This window comes from Apteryx mantelli, chromosome 1 (genome assembly GCF_036417845.1).
Source record: "Apteryx mantelli isolate bAptMan1 chromosome 1, bAptMan1.hap1, whole genome shotgun sequence".
Taxonomy (NCBI): Eukaryota; Metazoa; Chordata; class Aves; order Apterygiformes; family Apterygidae; genus Apteryx; species Apteryx mantelli.
In genome coordinates this window covers 4,031,560-4,049,338 of record NC_089978.1, presented here as the reverse complement: position 1 = coordinate 4,049,338, position 17,779 = coordinate 4,031,560, and the positions used below count along the sequence as shown (strand labels likewise).

Below are 17,779 nucleotides of genomic sequence, written 5' to 3'. Positions count from 1 at the left end.
ATATAAATTTCTAAATGAAGTCACATGAGCAATTCAGCTCTATCAACTCATTACTTTGAACTGAGCTCAGCTCTTCTGTGCAGAAACTAGTGCCACTGTATTTTTTTGGTTTTGTTCTCTTTTGGGGATGTGGAGGGAAGGAGAGGGGGAGGCAGACAAGTGGAACAGAACGTAAAAAGCCATTGCAAGATCAAATACAATTAACATTCACTTCAGTGAAAGCTTTTGCATGAATCCCAAAGGAAGTAGGGTGCAAGAAGGTAGAGCTAGTAGACTCACCCCCCTAAATCCACCACAGATTCTCTTCAAGATTAATTCAAATCATTAAAAGTTTGTCTTTCCTGGTAAACATCTTTTATTCATTGTGCAATATCTATGCTTTTATAGCATAAAAATAATTATACAAAAAAAAAGAAAAAAGCAAGCTTATGGTCAAGGCACATCAGCTTTGCGCTTCAGCAAGCCTGGAGAATAAGTTTTCAGATAACAAACCTACCAGTTCATTGCTTGTAGATGTACATCTCAGCTTTTCTTCAATCTCCCTTCCTATTTTCTGAACAGTTACCTGAGTCTGTTTAATTGCACACTGGGCTCTGTGAAGCCTGTAAAGAGAAGAGAAGTTACAGCTGTACTAAGGATTCCCCGCATGCTTCCTAACAACAAATGTACCAGTTACCTCAAAAAGAGCAGAGGTAGTATGAATTCAGATTATCATCCAGTTTGAAGTGAAACAAAGTGGAACCATAAATTGCACAGCTTATAAATGAGTACCCAAAGTGAAGCAGCAAGTCTAAAATCTACCAAGTACCAGATGCCCTTTTTATCCACTAAATTCAACAGAGGCCAAAGATTCAGAGCTACAGGTGAGATCATAGATAATTATAGGGTTCTCATGAAGTAACTATTAAGTTATAGCATGGTTGATAACATCAAGACATAAGGATAAATATATGGAAGTTACAGTGAGCACTGCTGACACCAGCCAGACAAAAAAAGTAGGTATCTTTTAAATAACATACAGCCACTCTAGCCAAGAACATGAGCCATCTTTAGGATCTCCAAATACACTATGGTTCCCTCTGTAATGAAAATATAAACTTCTTAAATCAGATTTGGAGTAGGGGAAAAAAATGATTAGGTGTTTCTGATCACTTAGTTTGGCTTTGGGGTGAAGAAAGAATTGTGCAGTTACCATATCTGTCAAAAGAAAAAGATACTCAGAGGACAGCAATGGCAAAGCACATCTAGAAAAGCATTAATGCATCTCTTAGGACTAGTGAGTACTGCAGTGGAACCTAGAACTTAATGTATTATTTGGAAGAATAGGAAGTGATCTAAAGATGTAGAATTGGCTTTTAAGTTTCTTACTTGTTAATGTCTTCTCCTTTTGTAAAAACTTTCTTCAGGCAGCTTTGCTACTAGAGTAAATATTTAACCCAACTGAAGGTCTAGTCAGAACAGCAATAAGTGGTCAACGGATAACCTACGGCATGAAATGCGTGTTTCGCTGGGCAAACACCTACCTAGCAGACCAAGCCTCTGAGTATGGTTCAATGACCATTTCTGTTAGTGAAAATTAAAATCTCTACCTATTCATAAGAATGGTTAAGGTTACTAAAGCAAGGCTAAGAATTTGCTAAGAACCAAGGACCAAAGCATTATAGCATACAGAAGGGGTGGCTCAGCTCCTTCTTTTACATGGCATAATCTCTTCCAGTTTTATCCAAGTAATGGAAGTATCGCTATTTGTAATGCCCTGCATGCAGCTGGAAGATAACTAGGCATCATGCTTTGCCTATGAGTAACAACAAAGCCTTATTCCTTCTCATATCATCCCCTTTTGGCGTCCCATCTCTGTTCAACAGCACACATATTACATATTAACATCATACTGCAACCAGTATGAGGAGAGTACTTAAACCATCTAGCCCATCAAACCAATAAAGGAAGATGAGATAATACATGGACAGAGAAAAAAAACTAATACTAGGAATATTAAGCAAGGTCACTATCACTTAGGACTTTTCCATGTTATAAACTCAAGGTGAATGCATTTAGAATAGACGCCTTTAGTTCCTTCACACTATTGCTTCTCCTGTACTCTTTCTACTTTCCATTCTCTGTAATAGAATAGAAACAAGAATCTTGTTTCAAATTATACTAAATGGTGCCTTCAGTTTCTTTACAGCTCCTCGGACTGCTCATAGCAACGCAGACTTGACACTCCACCATTTCAAGTCATTTGAGGCCTTCAAAATTTCCCTCCACCTCTTTCCTTGAACTGGTCCAAAAATCTTATTACCTGTAAGAGGTTTTCCAAACTTTCTGTAGTTTAGCGCATTAAGTACATCCAGAAATAGCAAAAAAAAAAAAAAAAAAAAAAAAAGCCACACACACACCAAACACACACACACACCCCACAACACCACACACACCCCACCATCTAAATCAAGCAGCATGGCTCTGCTGGCTGTTACAGCAGAAAAGGACTGCTGAGGCCAACATAGCTGCGTCACCCAAGGGCTCGGTCTCACATCACCTCTGGAGTAACAAGAACTCATGAAAATGCTGATGTCCTACTGAGAACTACTTCCAATACCTCCCACCTTCAGCAATACCTCTTGAGGTTTTCAGCTGTGTAGCATATAGTACACAGGTCAGTGTCAAGGTTTGCCACCTTTCCTGAACGTCATTGAAAGTTCTGCTGTCACATCATAGAACAAGCTCTTAAGTTTTCTACTTCAACAGTTTCCAGCTTGCTCTTTCCTGAAGGTCTGGAACATTTTCTTTCCAGACATTACAAAGTCCAACTCAAAGCTCAAATAGCTAAGACTTATAGGGAAAGAGCAATAACGGAGTGAAATTCCCCTTCCCTTTCTCTCCCCTTCATCTAATTTTGTTCTGGAAGAGTATTCTTTATTTAGTCTGTCAAGCAATTAAGGAAGAGGCTCAGTAGAGTCTTTGAGTCATGCCACTTCAGCAGCAAAAAAAAGTGAAAAAAGTTGAAAGCCCAGTGAAAGAGCATTTACATAACCGATATAATCATTATAGGTTCATTTGTTATGCCAGTTCTTCACAGTGGTTTGATCAATACTCAGCTAACAACCTACAACAAATTTTACAACAAATTCAAGTACTTCTACCCATGCCCAAGCATAAGGCACAGGTATCTATTCAGACTTTCTTCTTAAACCAGGACATTCCTTAGGATATTTCTTCAGTTTGGTGAATCTCTCTCTCTAAAGGTATATCCCTAATCTATAGGGACTGTTGTACGGAACAATTCAATAATCAAGACTGTTTTCACTAAGAAATGTCCTTCTAAGCCAAATATCATCCAGTCATTCCTTTCAGTACAGAAAAAGCCTACAGTTAAACGAGGCTCTCTTGATGCCAAACAATAGTGCCATTTACATTGAGTCAACCAGTATCAATAAGTCTTCATTCTTGCAAGCCAGTATGTTAACTGTTCTCCTGAGAACTTGAAAATGGTAACAGTAAGGTCATATCCACGCCTGAAGTTAAGCCTTCCAAAATTAAAAATTTAGGGACATCCTGTCACAAAAGCAGCAACTGTCAACAAAAATTTCCCTCTCCCACCCAAAGATTCCCCACTGTACCCACCTGGCAGTCTCTGGACATCCAAAGGGAACACAAACTAAACTGTAAGAACATCAGCCTGGAAATTTTGTGTACCACTTCTGCATGCACAAGACAGACTTCAGTGGAATCAATTATGATTACACCAATGAATGGAGATCAGCAAATCCAGGCTATAAACTTGAATTAAAGTTTGGATACAACTAATGGGCAGAAGTTTCAACACTAATTGACTGCATACTGTTTCCATTGCTAGCTTGAACGTCCAAAGCTACAGCCTAAATATAGCACAATTCGTGCTTTGAGTACAATTCGCCTCAGTTTAGTAATTGACAATTACGAGCCAACTGATGGCATAATCTACACGCTATCAGCCAATACAGAACTCTTCCTACATAATTTAAGGGTGTTGTGTTTTGTTTTGTTTTTTTTAATTAAAATTAGCACTTACAGAGCACTTTCAGAATTAATTCGTGGCTTTAAGAGGCCATTGGCCTGCTACCAAGTTTCCTTCAGCAGTAAGGAAAGCCAAGCCAATTACAGCAGAAACCTAAGGCTTTAAAGAGATAACTTAGCCAATAGTGTTGTCATGCAGCATCTGCAGGCTGTTGTAGTGTCTCTGCAGCAGCTCATAGCCATTGTAAGCCAGCAGTAGGGTAAATGAACATAACTGTGACAAGATTTACTGCTGTGGCTTGGGGCCCCCCTAAGAGCCGCTGTGCAACTGTCCAAGATCAGGTGAGTGCCATGCTGCTGCCTGGGAAAGCACTGAAAAACAAAGCATACATTCAAATTTCTTTACAGAAGGCCATCTTACAATACTTAGGAGGTGGGGATCTATGAAGCTATTGTCCTACCTCCACCCTCAAATCACTTGCTTTTGAAGACAAGGGAGACTAAGAGGTAACAAAACACTTTTCTGCACAAAGGAAGTTTGAAAGACAATGGGATTTATACAAAAGCTTTAGCCATGTATCAATCCAGGACCAAAAAAGCTTCACCCCTAAATGATCTAGCAAGAACCTGCAGACAGAAATTCAACATCTCTCTCCTCTTCACTTACTAGCCCACATCTCAGCAACTCAGGAACTATTTGGGGGATTCCTTCTAAACAGTAAGAATGGCTTTTCAAGTCTGAACTAAAATCCCTCCCCAAAAACTGACTTTCTACCTTGGCTGTAAGATTTGACAATTCTACCACACAATGTTTGGCCAAGAAAAAGCTGAGTAACTTTGTATCTTTGCACATCTTTACAGCTGGATTTGGTTTTGCAATCAATTAAACACAGATACCAATTTGAAAAAAGAGGTGCCAAGTTTCGGACTTCATTACACGACTTCTTAGCAATAACCTCCTTGTCTTGTTTGCAAGATCAAGCATTCTTCCAAACTTCTCAAAGGCTATGGAATGCAATAGTCTGAAATAACTTGACTTCACAACTTGGGAACATGCTGTAACAACGCATTTGCTCTCTTTCAGCTTGCAGTAAGTTTGAGGTAACATTTGAAGGTTCAGCTGAACTGCTTTCCTTTAAGAGGCACTGCAGCATCCTGCAACTGAGGTGTCACCTCTTGATCATGAATTATTCCAGTGATTTACTACTTCATGTAGTAAGTACGTCCCTGGCTGTCATCTTTAGAAATAATAATAATAGGTTGCCAACTGTGACAGATCATGCTAAATACTTCATGTAGTAAAGGAATTGAAAGCTGGAGTGTATTCACAGTTGTGCCTATTAGCTAACATATGCTTATATTAATGAAAAAGCGTCAACTTTATTAGACATTTGACAAACGACTGTAGTTCTATCACATATTCCAAATATCTATTTGTTTCTAACAGACACATCTGGATTTTTCATGAACAAAACTTTAAGCCATAATTACATCAATTAATTACAGCAGTCACATACTACAGCTACTTCTCACAGGAAAAATAAGTGCCTATGTTCATATTTGCCAGAACAATCTTAGTTTACAGTAAGCCTAAATTTAAACTGAGGATTACTACTGGGGATTTAGAAAATAGAACAGAACTCGTCTGGCAGTAAGAGAGATGTAGGCTCCTGAAAGTACAATACCCAGTCGCACTAAAAAAATCCAAGACTTTCCTATTAAATACAGAAAACAGAACACACACTTCTTTATTTCAGCCCAGAGAGTAGATTATGGAGAGTGCCAGCCAGCTATAAGACACATGTATTTCACATAGCCCCTTTAACCATCACTTGCTACATCCACTTTCCCCACAAGAAAGGTTTTTCTGATTTATGATCATATACTCCCTTTCTCAATTTCTTCAGAAACCTATTCCTACAATTTGTCAAAAGCTGATGGAGGGCAAGAAAAGACGCTAGGGAGTGAGGGTAGAATAAAATTTAAGTCTCCTGTCTTGCTCACTTGTGGTATTACAGCACTGACTTGTAGAAGCTTAAGGAAGTCTCACAACACAATGCTGTCGAAGCACAGATACCTTCTGTCATCTTTTCAAACAGTTTTTGACTGTGACAAGTGAACAAGACTTGAATAAACAAGTTTCTGAATAATCAAATCCATGAGGACACTGCAACAGTGGATGCTTTGAGCTATTTGCACCCTGCAGAAGAAAAGGAAAAATATGTCTATCAAACTAGCAGCAGTGAATATCCTGGACACCGCCTAGAGGATCGTTTAAAGGAGTTAGCTAGTATACAGATCACTTTAAAAACATATGGGGCACAGAGAGAAGAGGAGGTCTTAAAATGAATCATGAACATTTTTTTCGGAAATGAAGTTTTCCTGATATGTCTCTAGTCCTCTTGTATTCCAATTTACAGATATTTACAGATCGACACAGGAAGTTCCACCTGAACATGAGGAAAAACTTCTTCGCTGTGAGGGTGACAGAGCACTGGGACATGTTGCCCAGAGAGGTTGTGGAGTCTCCTTCTCTGGAGATATTCAAAACCCGCCTGGACACGATGCTGTGCAACGTGCTCTAGATGACCCTGCTTGAGCAGGGGAGTTGGACTAGATGATCTCCAGAGGTCCCTTCCAACTTCAACCGTTCTGTGATTCTGTATGATTCTGTGATACGCCCCCAGGCTAGCATAGACTTATAGCTTGATTTTTATTCAAAAAACAAATATTTGTGGCAAATACGAATTAAGTTTATTTTTGTTCTTCACACTAGCATTCATAGATTTGCTATTATAGAAATCCTTGCCAGTGCAACAAACAGGATCACACTGGAGATGTTTTGTATAGTAGGAAGATAAATTACATACAAGTTTCCTGTGGGCATAAATACATGAAGACAACTTCTACCAGAAGCATGGCAGTGACGATGGTAGATTGATTGCCCTTTGCTGCCATGTAGCCTGCCAACAAATTTTCATATACATTTTAATTCTTGTTTAATTCTTCTTTTAATTCTCCAGCGTAAGGCTGGAGTTCACTGCATAACTGAAAAAGAAGATGCATAAATTCAGGCTGAAAGGATTTCAGGCTCCACCCAAAAAGGGAAACAGCTGCTGTCAAGTTGATTGTGTTCTTCTATTTGCAGTCCACACAACTGATAAGATGTTTTTGACACCTGAGAACAGGTCTTACCACCCTCTAGAGGGAGAAGGGGGAGAAACACTAGTCAATATTCAGGTAACTCATTTTTTTTGAGCTGCATACTGCTGCACTTTTTCCTGGAGCCCGTCCCCAAACTCAAATCAAAATTTCCTTCTAAGAGAACTAGTTGTAATTCACAGTTGTAGAACTAGAGAATAGAGACCTAGCACTAGACTAGCAAAAGGCAAAGGAGATGGTCATAACTATTACGTGAGTATTCTGCAGCTCCTCAATCATACATGCATACCTTTGTAAGCTTTAGTTTATAGAAAGACCACTTCTCCCACACACGCCCATTTTTAATCTTCAAAAAATAAACAAATAAATAAAGATTTCTCATCAGGAGAATGGTCTAATCCACTGTATTAATTCTCAGTCAAAATACAACATTGACTTTCCCTGACGCTGTTAGGTATTTTTGAGACACGACTGAAGTCTTTGCCCAGGCCAAAAGATAGAGCAATTAGTAGCACTGTTCTAGAAACACTATGACCATATCCAGGACAAAGTCATCACAAAGATAGGGAAAAGTGTCCCAGTGTAATTCCTCTCCAAATCCTGCTTTTTAAACACTTCCAGGTACCTGTTAGAAATTGGTTTGAGTAACATGCTGTTTTTCATCTACTGTAATCAAGCTACAGAAAGGATGAGGACTGGTTTATGATTTCTAATATAATCCAAAACAGAACACTACTTCATCAATATGGTCTTTTGACTGCTGTCACAAATAATGAAGCAGAATAAAGCTACTTTTGAAGTTCTGCACAAGACTTGTGCAGTGTCTCTCCTAAACAGCGTTTTCAAACTGAATTTGATCAGAGTTAACAGCATCCCTGCTGCATTCGCACCAAAAATCTGTTACTACATAAATGTTTTATTCAATATGGTGGCTATTGGGAAAACTGAAGATAAGACTAGCAGCAGAGGAAGACTACCAACACTGCACTTACTTCAGTGTACAGAAAAATACTTCTTATGCTTCATGGACTGTTTCAACTTACTATGACCTGTGCTCTCTTCTACTGATTTTTGGCAAAAGTCAAGCTTGGAAATTGACTCTTCTGATGACTGATTAGCCTCAGTTTCCATAAAGCTTAGCACTATAAGAGTGAAATGCCTGGGAACAGATTTGTTTAGAAGTCTGATCCTACAGATCAAAAGCCCCAAGGAGCCTCAAGAAAAATTCAAATCCCAGTTTCCACCTCCGTCGCCACTTCCCAGGAATACGTCACCCCACGATTCCAAGCCATCTGATTTTTAGGCCAAGACAGATCACGCTTGTTATATTGTTCATCCATTTTAGTGCTGCTTATTAAAATACACAGGGGCACTCATGAGGTCAGATTACAGTTCATATTTATTTATATTGGCCTTAGGACACCTGGGGTTTCATGTCCAAAGCCAAAGGGCTGCCCTGCCTTGTCTTGGCTGCCTGTACAGTAAGGAAAGCCAAGCCTTCCAGGTGAAAGTCTTTCCTAGTTAGAAACATCAAATCTGATCATCACAGAAAAACAGCTACACTTATCACAAGCAAAGGGAATTTTTAGCTGAGGAACCTACTGATTTAGGAACACAAGTCAGGCTAAGGGGAACACTAGGCATTCCATACTTGGCATATTATATTCCCACATCTGCTGGGAGAGAGTGATGGCAACAGCGGTAGCAACATTAAAATCTGCGAGTCTGCAATATGAGCCAACAATTTGATTAAGAGAGATAATCACAGGAAAAGCTAGGATAAGACACAGGAAGAGCATCAGGCTAGCTGAACAGCATTTTCCTGCCACACACATGCCACCCTCTCAAGGTGCAACAGGAACAGGGCTACATAAATATCCATAAATACAACATAGAGAGGTCTTGCTCAGGGACGTGACTTGAGATCCTTCTCTGAGGAAAGGACAGCAAAGGAAAAAGCTAGAAACCAAAGACTGTTAGTGCATATTTTAAAAATATGCCTCATTTCCCTTAACAAAAGGTAGGACATACTGGATTATTTGCATTGCTCCATTAAATTTCATAAGTACAACCTTAGCTGTAATAGGATCATTTAGACACCTCACTCATATCACTTCACCTCTATTCTCCATATCACTGACATCTATCACTTCTATTTTCCATCTGGGGGGATAGTTTTTAGCTGAGAACTGAAACACAGTTACCAACTTTAATGAATAATTGGGTGATTTAGAAATTAATTAGGCTAGATCATCCAGGGGTCTTATTCTCCATAAAGCTAAACTAATTTTAGCCTTAAGTTCGGAATTGCTGCTTATAGTTATTCTACAACAGAAAAATCTTACCGAGCTAGTGGCTGTCAAGACAGCGGACCACTCCATGGTCAAAGACTGACTTGTCCTGCACTGCCTCCCTAGCTGGAAACAGGCCAACGTACCCCAGTAACAAACCTTCGCTCAAAGTGGTACGAGCACAGAAAGACCTTGCTCATTGCATCGCTCCCCACTCAGGAAGCTTATGAAAAACAGCTTCAAGTTTAGCATAATTTTAATGTGATAAAAATAGCTGCCCAAAAGCAGTTACTACATTTTGCACATGCGTTTCCACTAGTCTCAGAGAAACTACTCTGAGCTAATAACTTCACCGCTACAACTGCTTATACTGACCCGTTAGTTTGTCTTTTATTAGTTTCAGAGAAGTTTAGTTACTTAGTTATTAGTTACTTACGTAAGGCTTCTGTTTGTTAATTAAAACTGTTCCTAAAGATGGAAGAATTTAAACACACAGGCTATAGTTGCCACAAAGCTTCCTTCCTAGCATAAGCAAAGCTAAACAAAACAGTGGTTTTATATGATGTCTCCATATTTCAGACTTGGTGTCTTAAGACAGTTGGTTGCTAACAACAGCTCAAAGTCAGACTGTGGACAAGCACTACCTAAATTTTTATTCTCAAATAAATTCTCCTCAATCATAAACATGCATTTTTCTTTAAATGAACAACGCTATAATAAAGTATAAATCCTGAAACAAAGTCTGTAACTTTAAGGATGTCTCTGGCCTGTGAGATTACGAAAGGTAAAACAACAGGAATATTTGAGGCAGTGAGACTTAAGACAATTTGTAGTAACTATATTTCTACTTGTCATGTATGAGCATGCCCATGTTCAACGATATTGAACACTGGCACAGGTTGCCCAGAAAGCTTGTGGACTCTCCATCCCTGGAGACATTCAAAACCTAAACATGGTCCTGGACAACCTGCTCTAGGTGACACTGCTTGACCAGGGATGTTGGACCAGACGATCTCCAGAGGTCCTTTTCAACACCAACTATCCTGTGATTCTGTAATATTGATAAATGGGCATGTGACTCATTTCAAGAAAAATGTGGCTCATACAAGTTTTTCTGAGCCCCTAACCTAGAATGCAGTAATTAGTCACTAGTTCAGAAATTCGGGCCTTGGTCCTCTTCAGAGGAGTGTCTTGTCATTGGCATCTTAGGCCATTTAAGTTACTAAATTGCAAGCTGGGCCATCATTTCTGAGAAGTGAAATACAGGGGAATTGTTCACTTAATTTTACGATCTGGTTACAAAAGTCCTGTTTATCTGTTCAAGGCACTGCAACCGTATTTATTTGCTTGTCACCAGAACTGTAAGGACCTGTTTTCTTTGATAAAGACATGCCCTGTGTGTTCTCTGCAGCTGCTCTAGTGGTTAAGACTATTCCACTACATCAGATTCACATGTGGTAGCAGCAGTGGAAACACTCTAACACCCAGCAGTATTATTTAAATCAACTTCACCTAGGATAGATGGGACTAGTAATATCATGGTAGTTACCTGGAGCTGCTCTTCTACTAGCATCTCCAGTGCTGGAACTGTACCAATATCAGATTTTATTTATTTATTTAAATCTTAGCAATAATACAACCAAAACGCTTTCAATTTATACTGGCTGACCAAATAGCACAAACATGCCATCGCATCTGCTAAAGCAAGGGTTAAATCATAAAGAAAGAGGTTGTGACTGGAGAGATTAAGCATGTAGGAAACAAAACCGCAAAGAGCCAGGTTTCATTAGTTCTTATGTACCGTTTGTCTCCAGGCAGAATTCAGGAGGACTTCCTGCACTGAAGAGGTGAAAATGCTATCAGAGGCCCAATTGGTTTAAGTGCTATAATAAAACAGTTGTAGAATACAAGGCATATTGCTTCAGTTCCTAAATACAAAAATATAAAGTTTAATATAACGGGCTTTAAGTCTTTAGTGATTGCCAGCATATCCCATCTTCCCAATATCACTCAATACTGAAAGGTCTATTTTTCAAATTTTAAAGAAAAGAAAGAATAGGAAACTAACAGAATACTAAATATAAACCTATTCCCATCAGTGCTGCAAACGTGCTGAGAGTCTGATTACGGAGACATGTCCAGAACATGACCTCAGATGTATTTGGCCCATCCTGTGTGTTATGTGAAAGGTGAAATGTGTTACTGTACAACCTATTACTACCAGCTACATAATACATAGAAAGCCTTGAAGCGACCTCTTCTCAGGAAATATGAGCATACGGCCAAGGGGAGAGAAAAGCCTCAAAAATTTGGCTTTCCAGTTGGGCTGGTTAATTTGTCGGTTAGCCTTTTTAAAACAAATGGCTGTAAGAACATTCGTCATTTCCATATGGCACGAACAACTTACTAGCAGCACAATGTTTGCCTGAGAATCTTGTCTCTGCCCCAGAACAAGAAGGTTCACAAGGTGCTGAAGACTTCCTTATGTAGAACTAAGCTGTCTGGGTACTTAAACTTTTCCTCCTACTTAATTAAATTGTAAAACCATGTAATTAAGCATCTGAGCACACATGCACCATTTTAATCTAACACTTGAAAAAAAATTTCTACTATTCACATTCTCTAGCATTGCTAATTGACTTTTTTAATAAACATAAATGCAGTCAAGCACGTGCTTTTCATTAAGGCCTATTCATAAGCTTAAAGTTTTAGCTATTCACTTCATCTGAGAAGAAAAATATATATATTATATATATATATACACACACACACACACACACCATTTTTCCTTCCCCAAAAAGCAGTTTTGGCAGCTGACTGAAGCCAATCACAGAAATCCTCATTTTGCAGCTTCAGGAGGTAATGGTTAAAATAGAACCTGCTCTCTAAATCCTTGTGCTGTACAGCCAATCCCAGTAGCCATGCAGCATGGCACCACCAGTATAACTCAGATGCAGACACCACCATCACCAAGACTTGCTTCCTCTGAGAAGTTTAAAATCAAACCAGTACAAGCTGCTCTTGCTATTCATAATATCCCATGAAAACACTAGGAAACCACACGTGCAGCTTGTGAATTTTTACTGCAAACACAAATACCATATCCTGAAAAAAAGTCTTTAAAATGTGGGATTTATGTGACCAGATGCAAACCTTTACAGTGTAGACACTTCCCTATTCTCTTTATAGTCAATGGACAGAAGCAGGCAGACAGCAATTCATTTCCTCCCAGTGTAAATGTCCTGTCAAATGAATTACAATTCAAATTATGCCCCTCTTTTGGTTATAAGTCAAACTTTCTCATAAAAAATATCTCTGGGAAGATTTCCACAGGCTAATTACTCAATTCTGGACTCCAGGAGGATGTGACAAACCCACAGACTGCCTGACAGGAGAAAGAGGCACCTGCCAAAAGGACCAGAAATCATTAGAAAGAAATAAAAGCTATCACAAGTCTTTTGAGCTAGAAACCAAGAGAAAGCAGCGGTAGTGAAAGTTTATCTGTCCAAAGCTGAGTTGATGTAGAAGGGAAGAGAAAGGATTCAAGACTACATGGAGGACCTTGCCTCAGTTCCCAAAGAACACTCCCAGCTCGGAGGAAAATGTGCAAAAAAAGCACATAGGTGCGGTCACAGATTTTAACTTTTGTTGGAACCAGACAACACAGTACATATTCCTTGAAAGGGCAGGTAAAGTCAACTGAAATACAGTCAGCAGCAGTCCTGGTGCTGAGGACTGGGAAAAGCTCACTCTTTCTGGGACAAAGCAAAAGAAAGCAGGAAGCCTCAGCTCAGAGGCAGTGGTAAACAGGATCTCTGCACAACAGCATACCTAAAAACTATAAGAGATAGTGCCTGGACTCTCACCTTCCCAAGACTGAGCAAAGTGCATGGCTCCAGTAATCGGGTTTCAAAACAGCAATGGTGAGCATCCAGCAAGAGGAGCTTTATCAAAGCTGACGTCTTCAATTCTTGTCAGCTTTATGATAGTCACTTTCAGGAGAAGGGCCATAAGTTCAGATTAGACAGAGTTAGACAGGGCTCCAGTCAGTCAAGTCTATGACTAGCTGGTATAATAGTGAATATTTTTCTGGAATGTGCGTCACACTACAAAGTGCAAAGGAAATTGAAAAATAAAAAAAATGCAAGAAAAAAGCAATCAGGATGACTGGCAAACACTTCCTTGGTTCCATTTAACGAAGAATAAATTCTAGGTAATATAAAAGTTCGTTTCTAATGGACTGTATCTGAAAGTAGCCAGACTACATATTATGCCCCCTGGTTGTTTTCCACTAGAGGTAGAGAAGACAGACATTTAGAAGGCAGTCTTTACCTTAAGTATGTTTTACAGAATCAAGAAACAACGTATTTTAAGAGAGTTTATAAAATAATGGCTTCCGAATAAGCAACCTAGAGTTAACTTCTCCTACCGCACTGTCTTCAGTATAGAAAATATGGCTAACACTTTGTACAGGCAACAGTGACATCTACTGTTAAGGTTACTAAATGAATTAGATTTATACAACTGATAAATGTGTTTTTCCAATGACTTTTGAAAGCATATTAAACATTTCCTTCAAGAGTTTTCTTTATAGCATGTCTACTGTTATTACTACACAGCCGAAGTTAGCAACTTAAAAGCATCTTGTAAAATACATTTTACACAAATTCCCCAAAACCCAACCCACTAACAGTGTTTAACCCTCTATTGTACTTCTCACAGCTAACATTCTCAAACTATTATAATTAAAGCAGATCTGAAAAATGCCTTCTTGCTTACCTTCCTACTAGCATTTCATGTTTTTTTATAACCAACAGGCAGACAGCTAAGCACCTACCCAAAAGTGCAATTACAATGTCTTTCTTACACCACAAAGGCACTGGAGTAACTGGGTCCTGACTACACAGCGTAGCTTTTCTGGATTCCAAGGGAGGATTATGCAAAAGGTAAGCTCAATTCAACAGTTTAACAAAAATCTTAGATGCATAATTTCTTTAAAAAAAAGATCACTTTCAGGCAGGTTAGGTTTTGGCAGGGAGGTATTTTCAGCTGTTGTTCTAATGCACTTAAATCTATTTTCATTCTGCTGAGGAGAATGGAGTAGGGGCTTTCCACAGAATTTCCCCAGTAATGAAGTTTCATGGTTTCAACATTCACAAGCTAATCCATGGGGTAAGCTCCACAGCCAGCTCTACATCAGAGTGGCTCAAGCATCCATGTGGCAGAAGTCCAGAGCATACCAAGGAGGAGATGTCAAGCCCCATCTCCTTGCTACCAGGGATAAGTCAATGCTACTTAAACATCTTCCTTGCAAATTCCAGTCTAGAAATATTTTATATTTTGAAAGGCTACCTCTGCATATGCTAAAGAAATTAAAATAGCTACACAGAAAATTCTCAAACACCTTACCTAAGCAAAGAGAAGACATCATAAGAGTTACGAACACAGTTCTGATCCACCTGGAGAAGACTATTCTTCATGGTACCTGAGTGATCCTAAAAGTAAAGAAAGAATGTTAATTTAAGAATCAACACGTTCTTCCATTTTGACTAAAAGCATGCACTTTCTGGAGAAGAACAACTGATCTTGTATTTAATGATTTTAACACTGTCTTGATACCAGTTCATGGGCTGTAAGTAGAAGAGGCAGTTTTTAAGAAGAGGCAATAGCAGCAGCCCAAGTCAGGCCTACAATAGCACTTACCTATAAAATGTTACGGCCTTAACATATCTAGTCGTGTTCTAGACCTGGCATGCATTTTCTTTAACTGTAATATCCATTACTGCACAAGTCATTTTATGCACAGAAATACCGAACGATGCAATGGCAGTACTGACTTTCTTCTGCTTCAGATCTACTTCACATTCAGTAACATGACCACAGAAACGTGACCACAGATGTCTAAGAGGTACAAGATGTACAAGACTGAGATAAAACTCGTTTCTTTATCCATGTTTTAACACCCCTAACAGACATCTAAATTTTGAATGATGTTTTGAATGATCTTTTATTTTGGAATGATGTGAACGAGTTTTAGGAAGTTATACAAAAACCTGCAGTTTTCTTAGGAGACCCAAGTGCACATTCTGCACAAAAGGCATCAAAACAGGCCAACGGCAATACTTTATGCTGCAAGTGTCAGATATCAAACTTTCCATATCAGGCAGTCACAAATTCCTAGAAATGCCACAAACCCTCCTCAGAACCGTTTCTTCACAGGACAAAAAGTGAATCTTAACTAGGTCAAATGACTCAGCAGTACTATCAGAAACTTTACGGATCATAGGAAAAAAGCCATTTACTTTGGGGTAAGAACTTGCCCCAGACAGTACATGTGATCAGCTAGTTTTCTAGCAGCAATATAGATTTACTCTGGTATGAGTGCAACAATTTCTACTTACATATTCTTCACCTGCCTCAACAAGCTGTTTCCATACAGAAGATGTTGAAATGGACTGTTACATTTCAACAACTCTTACTGACAAAACTGCATTAGCCACAGGTCATGCAGTAAACATCCCTTTCCAGCAAAAACAAGATTTCCATCTAAATTATCAGGAGATCTATATACTACATTATGCAGCATATTGCAACACAGAATAATCAGCAGGTGTCTTGGCTCCTCATTTTTATTCTCGAGATGTTGGATTCTACATGATGAAATCCACACATACATCCCCTGAAAAAAATACCAGCAGACAGACATCTTAATCCCAATGAATGAACTAAGGTGGAAAACTGAAAACGCACAACTATCATTATCAGTGTGTACACCATGAGATGGGTCTTGTTTCGACAAACACTGTCTTCAGAAAGTGAAGGACAGAAAATTAATTTTTCAGAAGAAAAAGTGGAGTGGCCTAGAATAACTAGTTTCAGAAAGGGAAAAAAGCACACAGCAACATCACGTTTTAGCCTTTTCTTTTCCCACTGCACTACAAGACTCCATACAGATTATACCACAAGGCTCTCTCCAGTAATGCTAGCATTGAATGGATACACACAAAGAGACAGATACCAAACAGTCTATACAAACTACTCCACCAGTGAGCAAATAGCCAGAACACACAAAGAAGGGGCTCCAAACTTGTTTATTAGAGAACAGTTTGCCCTCTGAAAGAAGAGCCTATCTACTTCTCTGCCACAGTATTTATTACAGATACTAGACACAGGCACATGAATTTGTGAATGCACACAAAAAACTCTTTCTTGAAAGCAGTTGGGAATAAACCGAGGCTTTACTTTGCTTTTGCAAAGCAGTCAGGATCCAGCTGCTAACAAGCAATGCAGGTGGAGTCTTTCCCCACATACTTGATGGCGGTCACATACTGTAGGGAAACAAAGATGCAGCTTTTCAAAGATAGCAGCCTTTCCTGCTTGATGGTTGAAAACCTAGCTAGGGCTCAGTGTCCCTGACGAACGCATCTTGTTCTTCTAGCCTCTCACCTCTGACCACAGCCAAGTGTTTTGAGTGACAGAGTTGCAGAGACTAGTTCTGATTTTCCCTTTAAGATGACGACAGTAAGCTAGTCATTAACTAAAAGCTGTTTGTTTCCCTAAATGTGCTCTCTGAAAACACATCACTGCAGGAAAGAGTTACCCTTATTGGTATTGGTCCTATTGGTTAATAGCAGCAGGCATAAAACAGTTGGAAGAAAATTTTAAAATTGTGAAGCCATTGAGGAGAACAGAGAAAGAGAAAGCTGGGTTTTAGAAAAGCCATTATAGCAGCCAGAACTCATTTTGTTGAACCTGGTAGAAAGTGGTATTATACACAAGCATGCAGTCTCAGACAAAGCCAAGGAGATCCGCAAGTTCTAAAAGAACTGGAAAAACTAAGTCCAGGTTGATAGCTCCAAGAAAGAAAAACAAACACACACACACACACGAAGCTCGCATCTCTCTCTTATTTAAACATTGGACCAGCTGAAGCAAGTCCAAATACAGAGTTTCTCCAGATGATTACTAGAGAGGATGAAGCTAACAGAGGAACAAGTGTTTCAGTGGCCCCAATGCCAGAACTAAAGGAAAAAGGAAAGTAAGTTGGACATGGCTGTGATAAAGGGAACAGAATCCTACTGAGTTCTCCTGGCAAAATAGCTGCACAATTTTTCACAAAACAAAACAAAAAAAACCCATCTTGAACAAGGTCAGAAGTTGGAGGTACAAACATGTGGAAGCTGCATGTGGTCAAGGACACTGACAGAAGAAACAGCTGTTAACTCCTCTTCTAGAGTTACATGAACACTGTCAGATACCTATAGTAAAGCAGTAATATCCTTCAGGGGACAGAATACACATGTAGAGGCTTTTGAAATCTTCTTTCCCAA

General features: G+C 39.1%; 1 protein-coding gene across 4 annotated transcripts in view; it reads right to left on the bottom strand.

Moving 5' to 3' along the window:
• Positions 1-17,779, bottom strand: part of UVRAG (UV radiation resistance associated) — a 97,023-nt gene that overhangs the window by 53,189 nt on the left and 26,055 nt on the right. For all 4 annotated transcript variants that reach the window (XM_067309822.1, XM_067309966.1, XM_067310029.1 and 1 more), the window contains 2 exons: positions 14,859-14,944; positions 497-602 (listed from right to left, as the gene is read on the bottom strand). In XM_067309822.1, coding sequence (XP_067165923.1) covers positions 497-602; positions 14,859-14,944 — 192 coding nt within the window. The remainder of the gene's footprint in view (positions 1-496; positions 603-14,858; positions 14,945-17,779) is intronic.